General features: G+C 37.5%; 1 protein-coding gene across 1 annotated transcript in view; it reads left to right on the top strand.

Annotated features, from left to right (window-relative positions):
* Positions 1 to 15,291, top strand: part of hh (desert hedgehog signaling molecule-like) — a 63,909-nt gene that overhangs the window by 30,613 nt on the left and 18,005 nt on the right. The window contains exon 2 of the mRNA XM_065237379.1: positions 10,571 to 10,832. Coding sequence (XP_065093451.1) covers positions 10,571 to 10,832 — 262 coding nt within the window. The remainder of the gene's footprint in view (positions 1 to 10,570; positions 10,833 to 15,291) is intronic.

The following is a 15,291-nucleotide window of genomic DNA, read 5'->3' as shown; positions in this document are numbered from 1 at the left end:
TCGGCGCCAAATGATAAGTCTTGGGGTCCCGCTATTGAACGGTTTTGGAATCGGTGAACCGGTTCCGGAGATATGGCCGGAATAAGATCCGGTGAATATGGGCCTTCACGCTGGATATAACGGAAAACGTATCAAAACCATCATGCGACACATCAAATTACTACAGAATTCAAAAATAAGATCAATGCAAGTCGTGTTAAGTGTTCCAGACCACATTGGACACACTTGGACATGTTCCGGGTACCCCGGGGAAGTTGCATGAATATGAATTGAATTAAAACCCATTAAATCACATTAAAATATGATGATAAGGTGATTGGTAGCCTCACCAAATAGACTACACCCGGATATATTCCGGGTACCCCCAGGCAGTGTCGTGGCGTCACTGGATGACACGGGAGTGGGGGGCTTGGTCACTGATAATGAGAATAAAATAAATAAACTTGAATAAGTAAGAAGGGTCTGATCACACCATAGGTGGATAAATTCGGGTTTTTAGTATTATGTTTAATGGAAATTAAAGCATTTACTATACTTTTTAAGTTTTGTGACCGAACATTAGTATTTTGATTTGGGGTTACATTGATAATGCTCGATGAATGTAGAAAAAATGCGTGGAACTCAAACAATTTAGCATCATAAACAATAAAAATACAACATTGGATTTGGGATGGCTATATCAAAAATACATTTCATAAGTGATGGTTTGAGTATGTTTTCAAACAGATGAAAAACTCAAAAACTGTTTTTTAATATGTTTGTAAAATATGTTACACATACTACATAAAAACTATATAGGATATCAACGGGGGGCCTCCCTTAACTCAGTCGATAAAGGCGCAGCTACAAAGCAAGACCATGCTGGAGGTGGCTGGGTTCGATTCCCGGTCCGGTCTAGGAATTTTTCGGGTTGGAAAATTTCTCGACTTCCCTGATACAGGCATCGAAAGCTCTCAATAAATAACTGTGAAAGTGCATCTAGAACACTAAGTTGAGAGCACGCAATAAGCTAATATGCGATATGCAATAAGCTTGAAATGCGAAGAAGAAGAAAGAAGAAGATATCAACGGAAATACCTTAAGCTACAATATGGAACCAAAGTTTATAATTCGGAAAAGCACAGAGAGTAAATTGAATCATTATATTATACTGTTACCCGCATTATCAAACATACCCCGTTTTACGGTATTACAGAAGTTATTTCAGATTGACTTGTATCGAGGCAAGACAGCCACTTTTGGAAGTGATGTGTCATACCTTGGAACTGAATGTAGTAAACAACAATAATTCGTTTCTGAAATAGATCCGTAAAAGTATTTCATGAAGGTAGGTTCTGGATTTATACAAAGTTTCTGTTTCGGGCATTGTTGGTAAAATGATCAAGGCCTTCCAAATAGTGATGGTTTACTGGTTAATTTGTAAACACTATTTGTTGAACGCTCACTTGTTCCGTGTTGGGCTGGAGGACAGCAATCTCTGTGAATGTGGACAAGGTTAACAGGATGTAGATCACATTATTCGTCACATGCTTAGCATCGTGGAGTCAAATCTGAGCTATATGATTCCCTTCGGGCTCGAAGTAGACAACCTAATGTTCCAGTTTGGGATATTTTGGCTCGACGCGATCTGGAGGTAATGCAACTCATATATATTTTCTTGAAGAATATTAATCTTTGATTATAAGCTTAATTTTTTCCTTGATTTGTTTTCCGTCGATCTTGTTTTCCGTGCTGAGCACCAATGCTACCGACACCAGGGAGCCAGCTCCCACACCTGGACCCTACCTATCGACCCATCAACTCATGAACCGGGGACCAACGGTTTTACATCAGGACATTAACATGAAGTCCACATACACACTAGCACCACGTAGTGAGATAATTAGTTACTAACCTGTCCACAATTTAGAAGACCTGTCAGCTGATCAACTTTCCTCAAGATGGACACATCCTTTATAGTTAAGATTTCAAGATCTGTTTTATACAGGAATCTTACCTGCACATTAGCACCACATAGTGAGAAAATTCTGAACTACTGTTCTCATACCAATCGCCCCGTAACGTGGGTAGATCACCTTTTCGTGGAACGTTACGGGATGTAAGATCTACCACCGATTCCTTGTCCTAACTACTTCAAACTAGAGGAACAGGATTTTTCAGTAATCCAAGGAACACATCTTAGTCCGTGTTACTTTTTATGCCTTGTTGATAGTGACAAGACTCGGCTTTGTCCACCGAGGATGATCTTAAAACAAGGAAAAAATGAGTTAGTTAGTCTTCATCTATGTGATTTCTAATCTTCCATTCGTTGTTCCCTAGTTTGAAGTGGTTAAGACTAGGATTCTTATGCATGGTCATTACCGGTGTCATTCCTTAATTTTGTTGCTAAGGAATCCAATTTTGACTGACAAAGGGGCGCGCCTTTGGAGGGTGTTCCAACACTCCAAAGGGTATCAATAGCGGGACCTTTCAATTAGAGTCGGACCTTGCGATAAATGCAAGAATGACAACTGTAAAACAATCGAATACTTCATCATTTCTCAATAGTGATGGAGTAATACGACATGCACTAAACTACACGGTTCGAAAAAGTGTAGTAAATTTCAAAGTTCTCTAAATATCAATGGTAACTGAATTTATCGCGGAAATGTCTTATAGTTTTGGTTAAAGATAAAAGTGGGCGTGATAGACTGTCGTCCCTTACTCGAAACAAATTACATAAACGATTGCGGCTCCCCATGTCCTATTCGACCAGAGACTGTACTATTCGTTCTTAGCTACGTAATGAAACGACTTGGCAAACACAATCAAAAACAAGAAAAACGTGCCACATACGGGAGAGAAATTAACGAAATGGTGTAAATTTGCTGTTGTTTTACAATCATTATTCCCTGTACTGACAACATGCAACGAGAGCCGTTTTAGGGTTCCATTCAACATCGATGACAACGACATCGCAGGGAGAAAAAGCGGAGTGAAAAATAACCAAATGAACAAATACCTATTTGACAAGGACTGTGAGAAGGCGAAGCGGCTAGATCAGAAGTTTTTGTTTACTGTTGTTGCCTCTTCTTATATTTTTCTGTGGTCAAAACGGACGTACACATAGCTTTTGAGGAAATTGCCTCCGGTAGTATAAATTTTCCTGTAAAAAGGCAATCCATTGAAAAGACGACTAAACGAGCAACAATGAAACTGTCACAATCAATTGAACGTAAACCTCTCTTTGATCCCAACATAACAAATCTTCGATTTTCCTCTCTCCCTTCCCAAGAGACCACCAACGGTAGCAGAGCGCAGCTGGGAGTTCTGATGATTTTTTGTCAATCCATCTTGGAGAGTAGAAAACCAGCAAATCAGAACCATATGAAATGAAAATTCACATGCCTCAATGGTGTTTGCAAACATAAATCTTCCTTTGTTTCGATAGTGCTAGTGAAGTACAATTCGAACGAGAAGTTTTGCCATACGTTTTCTCTGTACATCCAATTAGAGAATCAATTGACAATAGTGCTTCTATACATGGTTGACAGACGTCAAATCTGTCCCCTAGAGGGATGATTGTTTCATAATTTTTGCACGAACCATTGTCAGGTTGGAAAAAAAACAGAAAGATAGAACTTTCAGATGCCTCCATTGGCCTATCAAAGGGTTCGTCTGTTGCTGTTCGTTGAAGTCACTTAAACAACACTGGTGACACATTCTACCAGGATGTGCCCACGTTTTGCCTGATGTTTTGACAGTTTTTGAACTGTAACTGAAAAAAATTGGTAGCAATCCGCAAATAGTATTGCAGATTTGGAAAGTGTAATAAATTTCCTTTAAGAATTGACTAAGATTTTATTATTTGATTAGCGACATGCGTGACGTTACAACGTTTTCAACTTCTCAACTTAACTACTCAACAACTACTCGCCATAACGTTTTGAGCTACTCAAATCAGAAACTCCTGATATTCTTTTTTTTTCGAAATGTACAATAATGTTTAGAGGGAAACATTGCATTTTTTCAGATACAGTACAAAAAATGTCAAAAACAACCCAAGTTGTAAAGCCATATATATTCATGATTATCCTTTCCGATCTCTACATCGTTTGCCTTTATGATGATGAGATTAATTATCATCTTTACACACTGATTTTTATTTCATCCAACCAGTCAGCCCGAGAACATGTTTTTACTGCGGTCTCCACAAAAATAACTTTTGTTTGCTCAATGTTCAAAATATAGCAACAAAGCGTCCCTTTCGTTGCGATCTTTGTATAAATTTGTTTATAAGAAGCTCCGCTGTGTACATCTCGACTAAAATTATAGTTGTGCTAAACGTTCCATAGTATCGAAGAACTACACTGTGAAGCTCACAGCCTACATTTTTGCTCGAAGAATATCCTCGACCGAAGCAGTAAAGGTACATTTGTCATACCTATGCTCTTATTTTGGACCTACCATCTTGCCACTTATTTTTCAACAAAAGAGATTATACATTTAGTCCAGTATGTGAGGAAAATGTATTAAAAAGTGGTTTCTAACCTAAGAAATACCTCGTGTGAGCTTTTTTTCCAAATGGTACAATGTACTTACATTGTTCAATCTATCTTCGTCAATTTTCCCTTCCGATCTCCACGGACATACAAAATATATTTCCAGATATTTGCGTCACGCAATTTGTAACAGAAAATATTATGTGGTTATACAATAAACATGGATGGAAACTTCATATTGCTAAGTTACTAACGAACGAGAAAGACGATTAAGAATCAATGGATCTAATCAATAGTTCAGCATGATTTATTTTAATTACAGCTGTTCCCCGAAGAACGCGATGCCCACTGAGTTCTACCCACTGCTTTTTCTCGGCGGGTTTTCATCTAATCGAATTTGCATGTGAGTAGTGTCAACGGAGAACTAGTCACTCGCAGAAAATCAGAGCGATTTGTTGAAAACCCGCCGAGAAAAAACGATAAGTAAAACTCAGTGGGTAACACGTTCTATGGGGGAAAGCTGTATGTCAAAATTATTAAAAATATAAACTTTAAGGTCTGCTTACCGCGAATTATACCGCCACGGTTTTGATTTCTCTAAAAAATTTAGAAAAGATATAAAAAATTCTAGAAAGCAATTTTTTAATGTTATTTTTAAGAAAATTTACATGTACATCATTTTAAAAAGTTGGTTTTTCGGTATTTTATACCCAATTTTTTACCATCACAATGATGATAACATGTTTTTGCACGTTAATTATCTTGACAATCCCAGGAAAAATCTAATTTTCTTGGGTTTGTTTTAAAAAAAACATTGCTTTTAGAAAAATAATAATGTTAATTTATTGTCAGCAGCGGTAAGCTTCGCGTTAAATAAGCCTACGTGTTGAAGCTGCAGTCATCAATGAGGGAGAGCCTAAGACCTTAAAACGTCCAAATATTTAGACGCCGTAACGAATTCCATAGGCTTTGGGTGAGCGGGAAGAAACGATTCCACGGTAGCCTTAAAACAAACAGCAAACAAGACGGCCCAAAAACAACCCAAACGAGAGAGGAATTCGAGACAAGACAAATGATACCGAGACGAAAAATTCCAGGAAATGAACACGAGAACCAACGAAAGCCGAGAACAAGAAACAACCACTACCGGGAGACACGCTGAGGAGAGGTACAAGTTTCGAAAATCGATTACACTTTCCAGGTTCTTTCTTTGCTCTGACCTCGGACATTCGTCGCAGCTCGAGGACATCGCACCAATGGTGATGGCCAAGCTGGAACTTTCGAGCTCTTTTGGGCAAGAGAGAAGCGAAGGAAGCATCTCATCAGACACCCAGCCAATTGACAGCCGTGAAAACATTTAAATCTAATATGACATCTGTGACGAAATGTTTACCGGATTAAGCATGTTGTTACTGTGTTGAATCTGCCTTCCTCCGGTCGATTTCACCTCAGTACTCCGTAGCTATTTATGTCGTCGTCGGTTTTTGTCTGTCTTCGGTTCTTAGAGTGAATGTTCAGTTGGAACGGCCATGAGCATAAATATAAACATAAATTTTAATTTGGTTTTCTTCCACCGCGTATTGAGTCCGATGAATAAGAGCAGAGGATACGAGTCCCACGATCAGGTGGGAAACTCTTTTAAGGTTTTCGTCGAGCAAACGTAAAGCAAAATAACATTGCTTCAAAATAAATTACTCGTGCTGGATATAAATCATACGTTGTAAATTCTTGGAAAAGCCTCGGAAAAGGAAGAAATCGTTCAAATTAGAATTTAATGTTGTTGGAATTTGAGCGATACTCTAAGATCAGCATGCGCAGTGCAGCCATCATTTGGACTTCTGCAAATGACTCAGCTCGTTTAACATATGTCCATCGGTTCTGATCACCTGTTTCCTAGCTCAGACTATCATTGTTAGCCGTTTATCATTTCCTGGTAGCGGGAGAAGTGGCTAGAATTAAAAACTCAAAACACATTCTCGAAATGAAAATAATTTTAATGACTTAAGCCACGCCTATACACTTCTTCGCGCTCTCATAGGTGGAGTCATCCAGAGAGCGCTGTTGGGGTGTGTTAAGTCGTTTCGGTCGTTTCTCAAGTGACAAAAAAGTAAACAAGCATCTCCTTGAAGACTGACTATTGCACTTGGTTGCGCGCGCACGCGCTGGTTGCTGACAAAACCGTTATGGTGAATGTTTAATTTGACAGCTATTTATCTAGCATTGTCAACTTCCGCTTCACACCTCCCCCGGTACGCTGGAGGCGGGGAAATAGAGAAAGCACGGTATAGATGAAAATTACCAGCCGATGACGATCAGGCTGATAAAGCAATAAAAGAATAGCACAACAACAAGTAATTGTATCTCATCACTAGAAAAAAAAAGAACGACTAGACTGCAATAATTACGTAGGCATTTTTTAGATTCTTAAACCCCTTATATACATATTACTTGTTCATACTAAGAAAATTTCAAAGACCACCTTCTTCGCATATGAAAAATTAAAAAAAAATCTAGCACCATCTCCCACTCTATGTGATTACGTAATTATTTGATGGCTTCCTTAAATGTGGAATAAATTTTATATTATGAAATTGTGTAGACTTGAAACGCCACCTTAATTTTGTGTACACTGTTGTTACGTAAATTCACTGCGACCAGTATTTTGATTCATTGGGGTATACTTCGTGTCCTTAGCTTAATGCAGGTCGTATTACTCTATCACTATTGATAATTGATGAAGTATTCGATTTTATTGTTTGTTGCACTCATGATTCATAATAACCATTCAAAATCAGGACAATCTTCTAATGAAAACAGTTATCGGCACATTAAAGTTATACGAATCATAAGCGTCATTAAACATATGCTGGGTCATTAGGTCGAATGGTTATTAGGCCGAATTTCGGAAAATTATTGCTTAACACTTGCGAAGAACATTTCATGGTCTGAAAAAGAGAATAACCAGCAAATAATAAATAGGTCTCTGCCATAAAATAATGAAATTGTATATTTTGGTCATGGTTCCAAAATTCATGAGAACAGTAAAACTCGCTAAAAATCTGCTATTTATCTAGTTTATCTAGATGAATGCGTCATTGGGACGGCACTAATGGATATTTTTGGTCGCTATTGAAAATCTAATCGATATCTGAATTTATGTATGGGCCCAAATTAGGGGAATTTAAACCGACATTACATCCATTTCCCCTATTTAAATTTCCCTCAATACCGAAAAAAAACAAAGTCCCATACATTGGTGTGAAAAAAGGACGAGCAGCTTTTTAAATATGGAAAATTGATGTTATGGCATGTTTTAATCGTGATGCCAAAAATCACAAAATTCGAAAGAACTGCCATGTTAGAAGGTAAGAAAAATGGTTTAAAACATTGCATTTTTAATGAAATATCCTATAACTTTACGCCAAATCTAGCGATGAAAAAGTGTGTTCAAAATATACACAGTTCGAAAAATTAATGTAAATTTCTGTTCAATATGATGCACATAAAAGGACCGTAAACCAACATTTATCATATATGTTTACATTATAAACCGTGTAAAGTTTTGAAACTTTTCATGAAATGTTGCAAATATTGTATACAATAGCCCAACTTTGTAAACAATATTGCTTACAAGTTGCTCGTTTGTGTGAAATGAATAATTGCAACACAATAAAAATTCAGAATTTTTTGCTGTGTATAAGATATAATACATCATACAATATGCCCAGGTAAGTCAAAAAATGTTCAAACCCGAAAAATTCCAAGTCCGGACCGAGAATTGAACCCAGCCGCTTCCAGCATGCACAGTTTGAAAAAGTAGTGTAAATTTCTGTTCAATATGATGCAAAAAAAATAACGTCACATATCATATAAGTTTACATTATAAACCGTGAAAAATTCTGAATCTTTTCATTAAATGTTGCAAATATTTGTATACGTGTATTGCCCTTCTTTGCAAACAACATTGCTTACAAGTTGCACGTTTGCGTGAAATGAAATACAAGTTTACGTAAATGAATATTTACACCACAATTAAAATTCAGAATTTTTTGCTGTATGATTTTGCTTTCTAGCAGTGCATTTACTGAATGAGGTAAAGACACAGACGACACGAGTAAACGGGAATATCAAATCAATATCAAGTTTTACTATTAAAATTGGAGAAAAAAAATGATATTTTGCCTTTTAAATTAATCAAACTAACTTTAAGAGACAAAATATCAAAAGTAATATAAATAAATCTATGGGACCTTAACTGAGTAATATCAACGTAATATCTAAAGCATAGCAAAAATCATAGCAAATTCACATCACTTTTTGCTATTATATGTCATCATGCTATTGGTATGTTGTTAAAATTAATCAATTTAATAACAAATTAACAGTTTATTCTGCTATCGAATCAAAAATAGCTCTTGCATTCATGATACCAAAATATCAGTTGACACAATCAGCGATGCTAGTGATGATCATTAAGAGTAGCCGGCATCTATGTGTCAGTAGGAAAGAAAGATCATTGATAAACAGCGAAAACATAGGCGGCCCTATATTACTCCCTTGGGGAACACCGAAAACATTCGTGAATACTTCAAAACGAGAAGCTCAAAGTTAAATTTGTGTAACTGACCATAGACCGAGTAGAATCCATGCTGCGTCGTGAAAATGAAGTTGAAACTTTGATTTTTATATCGAAATTCCTAAACTAGTTCATGGATTTCAAAGAGCCCATTGGTGCAGTTGATGGGTAAACTAACCAGAAATTGGGTACCAAAATCAATGTGAGGTAGATGGGTTATATATAGGATTTGACACCCACAGCATGTCCTTAATTTTTTCCATGTTGCAAGATAGATCATCCTCGGTGGACATCCAGAATCTTGTTAACTCTCGGTAGACATCCCGAGACTATTAACAAGGCAAATCACGTAACATCGTTGCTTTTTCGCTTTTTGATCTGCTACGTATTCAGTATGACTGACACACTGGATTATGGTTGTAAAAAATCCTAAACTCAGTTCAAAGCATAATGTTGATTTCTATGTATAGCTGAATTCCACTGTTACCTTACACAGATGAACATTTTTCTTAGGAGATTTTAATTTGTAACTTCCTGTTTAACGAAGTTTTTCCAGTCCAATACCAGTTCCTAACTAGGTAACACAGGTCGTTAAAAATAGCGAAACATTTCTATCACCATGAAATTATTCAACATGCGTCAACCCTAACGCAATACGGTATGATCATCAACAACAGAGGACGGGTGCAAAAAAGATTCATTTTTATTTTTATAGCTACACGCACCTCGTTAATCAGCTGCCAGTTTGTGTCGAGAGTCCATCATTAAATGCAAAAGAAGTTTTTATCGTGCTCACCTTTCCTTCTTTCCACACTTACTCTCTTTTATTTTGAAACTAGCAATTTGCGCCCAGTTTTCATCCGAAGAAAAAAAAAGATGAGAAGTCAATCATACATATTCAACGGAGCAAAGTGGATGTAAGTGAAACCATGTCGCTGGATCGATAATTACACCGATGATCGATGGTTATTTTCACTGCATCTCTTATACAGCGGTGAAACATTTCGCACATATCACGTTACATATGAATGTGATAAATTTTGAGATATGATGTAGCTATCCTTCAATATCGTCAATATCTAGATGCAAGTTTAAAGCTATAGGAAAACAAGAAACTATTACTGATCATGAATGACCCGGCTGCAGAAGCTGACCAAGTTATGCCTTTTACGATGCTTCAAGATGTCGCTATCCATTTTCACTTATTTAATGACCCCTTTTCCTATCAAACTTGTCGCATACTGCTAAGAAACCGCGTATTCAAGTCAAGTTAAGTATCTCTGCACAGCAATTTGCACGCTATTCCAGTGGCTTAGGGCAACTAACCGTTTTTCTTTATTCATTCGAGATACAATCAACCAGCATCGTGCCAAAGCAGTCATCTACGATGAGGGCGATGCAGCACAATTTACGGCAATTGCCATGTTGACAAATAATTATCGTTATTATAATTTAATTTAATTATCGGAAACGTTTATTAATTCCTAACTTGTATGCTTTACCACTTTTGCAGCGCTGTAAAGAGAAGCTGAATATATTGGCTGTCTCGGTGATGAACCAATGGCCCGGTCTACGGCTTATGGTGACCGAGGGTTGGGATGAAGACCACATGCATGCCCGGGAATCCTTACACTATGAGGGCCGGGCGGTGGATATCATGACATCAGACAAGGATCGGTCCAAAATCGGAATGTTGGCACGATTAGCCGTCGAAGCTGGCTTTGATTGGGTGTACTATGAAAGCCGGAGTCATATACACTGTTCCGTCAAGTCAGGTAAGTTTAAATTTTCGCACCTATTCTTTCTGTCCAATCCAATAGTTAGATCAAGAAAAGGTAACGCATATGTGCGCCCACCGTAGCTGAAACACTACCCAGTGTCTATGACCCGATTCAAACCTTCGTCGATCCCCGGAATGGCTCGTAATTGGATACTTTTATTTTGCCGTCTTATGTTTTCTCCTATATGATATGGTTCCGTAAATATATCATTTTTCAACTTCGAAAAAGACTCCAAAGTCGCGCCGATCTTGATTGACATGATCATACTGGCTTCGGTTTACGTCGATACAAAGCTAAGTATCAAGATCACGCACATTCCACACCGTATTGCGCCCATCCGAAAGCGTCACTTTTCACACAGCACTACCATTTTCGATGCTGTCAACAAACGATCCTCGTCAAGACAGTTTTAATGAATGCAAATTGTTACCGGCCTGCAATGGCCGAAAAAAAACATGAACAGCTAACCAGAAAGCTTGTTAATTTTCTTTTCCAACCCCCAGAGTCTGCGTGAGCAGATCAGCGTCTTGTTAGTGGCACCTTCGCTTTTTTTTTTCTTGTGTCCAAGCGTTCGTGTTTCCGTGCCAAACTACATGCTGCATCCATGATCTGCTGCTGGCGATTTTCGCACATTTTTTGTACGGAGACTTAAATGACCGTTCGTGGTGCAAATTTTCACCATGGTTATACATGGTAGTGAAAAAAAATATCATTAATACAGCTACTTTCGTTTCATTGAATTTAAGTTCATTTAGACAAGTCCAATATTTGTAAAACACTAGACTTACCCAAATGTGGGTTAAGAAAAACATATATTTAGAGGAGGACAATCTTTTTTTGCACTACGGTGGCTTCCTGTTTTAGGCAACACGTGTTTCTGGATTTCTCTACTCGTTATAAATTCAACGTTCTTTAGGGATCATAGACGGCTGTTAATGTATTAAAAATTATCCTTAATGCGCTTATAAAAAGGGGGGGGGGGGATCTGAATAAATTATCTACAAAAAACGGTAAGGCACTGTACTTCAAAATATGACCGTAATGACTCGAGCCTATTATAATGAATGGAATGGAGTTCTGCCGTAACTGATACCAATGCGTTTATGGGCTAGTGCCATACCATAACTGGTGCACTTACCATTAATGTTAAATCTCGTTCATTACGCTCTAATGCGAGAATTACCTAGCATGCGAATCTTCAAACAATTCTCAAGCTTGAGATTTTCATGCATTTTCACGCCACCTCACTTTGCTAAAATTTAAATCCACCCTAAAACACATGAATACGGGTCAAACGTCATTTGAGAACATGCTCAATAGGGTGGGTCAAGTTTGTATGGTGGATCACAATCCCCTTACAAACTTTAAACTGCTCACGCAAATCCAGATCGTAGCCAAATTCGTTCAAATTTGGCACAGTTGTTGGGGTCTTCATTGCAAATCGAAAGAGCAGGGGGTTGTGATCAACCATACAAACTTGATCACCCTATTGACCATACCTGACATTTAGATTAAACAAACTATCAAATCGATTCGATTTCTGTACAAAAAGATATTTACCTTTTACATTAGGCCAAGTGCCCCACCCATACCAACAATCTTATATATACATCGGTAGTTACGTGGAGCAAGTTACGTAATTACGTTGCGTATGTTTATAGTACGGGGCCTCAGATAGCCTAGTCAGTAAAGGCACGGTAAACTTAACCAATTTGGCATATTCGATTCCCGGTCCAATTTAGAAAAACAGATATTTTGAAGATATATCAACAAAAGTAAATGCCGAGGTAATCAGCTGTTGGAGATTTTTCCGAGTTAGATTGAGTGTGTATAAAGCTCTCAGAACTGTGGCCATTCTTCAAGAACACTAAGTTGAGAGCAGAAGAAAGCTCGTGTAAAAACGTGAATAAAGCTTTCTCACAAATACATAGTGGTGATGACAGTGATATCTACCAAACCGCCATTTTTTCGGGTATTCCATAAACTCACATTTTTATAATGGTTGATTTAGTTATGGGTTGAAGCTCTATGGTTTCGTTAATATTTCTAATCAGTTCGATTGTTTATATAACAGTCAACCAATTGCTGTGAGTGGATACCGTTACGCACCGCACTATGCGGGAAAATGCTGTAAAAAATAAATTGAACGACAATCTGCAATATACCATCTGCAGAATGATTAAATCGGAAACCCCTAACCAAATCGATATCCGTGTGAAAATAAATGACCGATACCCTCGAAAGCGACAAATTTAAAATGTTCCTTTTTCGTCCAGACTTCCTCGAAAGTGGAAACCGCAAGCCTCTAAAGTTGTTGCCTCAACAACAGCACCACTGCCAACAGCAATGCACATATAACCTTCTCATAAGGTAGCTGACTCTCTCCCTCTGTTCCGAGCCGCCTAAAAGTTTGGGCGAAACTGACTGAATGGATTTCTCGTCATATTTACTATCTCTTTTCTACATCCACAAGCGAGTACGAGGGCATAAACACGGTTTCCAGTCCTCTTCTCCTCCATCTTCTTTTTTTATGTTCACGCCGCCTTTACGTAAAGACGGCAACAGAAAGGCAGCAAGAAAAGTGAAGCGCGCAGCGGCAGCGGCATCGGCTATATGTATGTACGTTAAAACATCAGTCGCAACAGCAGCAATACCAAAAGACAACACCAACGGCAACAGCAACAACAACAACCACCGACAACCGTTCAAAAGATACAAACAAGAAAGCGCAGAAGAATTCCAACCAATAAGATGGCGGCAGACACTCACGGCTGCGGATGCTGGTGCCACGCTCCATCATCTCCAGTAAAAAAGAACTACCTACCTGGTCAGATACCGGTAAGCCGGTTGATCATAACAAAAAAAAACTGATTGGTACGTCCAGGCTAAATTAAACCGCATAATTTTTGGTGCACATGGGTGTGTGTAACATTCGTTGATCACGCATCTGTGTAATCAAACCATTTGAAAAATCCCCTCACGATCTAGTTCTCTTGAACTATTTATGATTTCAATTAAAATTTACCGTAAAGCAACGAAATCCAAACACTTTTAAAAGTTGATTATCATATCAATGTTTACATAGATAAATATATTTCTAAATGTTCAACTACAAACTGGGTCACGTTTTGAGATATTAAAGTTTTACGTTTTAACGTGTAGATGATAACTTTTGAATATTTCCGTAACTCATAACTGTCCAATATTACACTTAAACCCTTTGATTCAAGTAGCTTGAAAGACCCCTTATACATTAATTAAGTTTGTATGTTTATTGAAGCAAACTACTAATTTAATGTGATTTATTCGATAATGCTACACCCATAGAGAAAAAGATAATTCATCTTTCACACAAAGAATAAGTATTATGAAAATCATGCATAATTTATGACTTAATTCTGTGTCAAAAGTGACGCTCATATAGGTCATTCTCAGGCTACTGAAGATTACATGATTTTTTTTCTTTGTAGTGTGAATATTTTTCACGCAACAACAGTTTTAGACTTTCATAAAGGAACCATTGAATCTTTTACAGAACAGTCGGATATAATATTTTAAGAATTTTATTAATTAAACTGCGAATTTTAAGAATTTCAATGACAACATAATCAAACCATATTTGACTGCCGGTACCATTAACGACGATTCATTTATTGATTCATAATAACAGGGTTCAAATTTAATTTCAACTTCTAAATAGTAACCCAATGAGCATACGAAAAGCGTATTTCTTGTAACCTTATTTCCTGTTATGTTTTTAATTCCATGAGCTAAATGACGATTGAGCCATTTTTAGTTTGCACGGTGTGCAGATTAGCGGAGTTCAAATTAAATGATCATATTAAAAACGGTCAGATTACCGGGGGTCCACGGTAAATGGTGGTCCTTTGTGTTAAAGTCTACAATATATTTCCGTTCTAACGCGTCACGTTTTTAAGGTAGTTTTTTTTTTTATGAATTTTATAAGCTTTTAATTAATTGGGATGTGGCATTATTGACGTGCCAGGACCATTTATAGAAAATGACTCGAAGAACATTTGTTTAATAACATTTTAAAAAGTTATTCGCGATGCTTGGCAGTGTCTTTCAGAACGCGGAGCTGCTCCATGTTGCAGGTTCACTGATCTAATAGCGAATTCGTTTATTATTCAGTTCCAACCTGGATCGGGTATCAAGATTGGGTCTGCTTGTTTTCTGACAAACGTCAGTTTGCTCGTTTGTTTTTAAAACCTAGCTCAGGTTGAGGTTCACACTGACAAAAAGTTCGGTTTCGCACTGGGTTGGAACTGGTGTTAACCCCGATAATAAACGAATTCGCTATAATACACGCTTGTAGGGTGCCTTATAAACAAAGCGGATCTACACTTTAACTAAGCAAACGCTAGGAAAGTCAAACATGGTAAAACAAAACAAAATCAGTGATATCGTTATGTATCAATAAATCATCAATAAC

Source organism: Ochlerotatus camptorhynchus, unplaced genomic scaffold (genome assembly GCF_037179485.1).
Source record: "Ochlerotatus camptorhynchus isolate MF236.1 unplaced genomic scaffold, CSIRO-AGI_Acam_v1.1 ptg000610l, whole genome shotgun sequence".
Taxonomy (NCBI): domain Eukaryota; kingdom Metazoa; phylum Arthropoda; class Insecta; order Diptera; family Culicidae; genus Ochlerotatus; species Ochlerotatus camptorhynchus.
The sequence above is the reverse complement of the archived record's forward strand: the minus strand, read 5'-3'. Positions and strand labels throughout refer to the sequence as shown.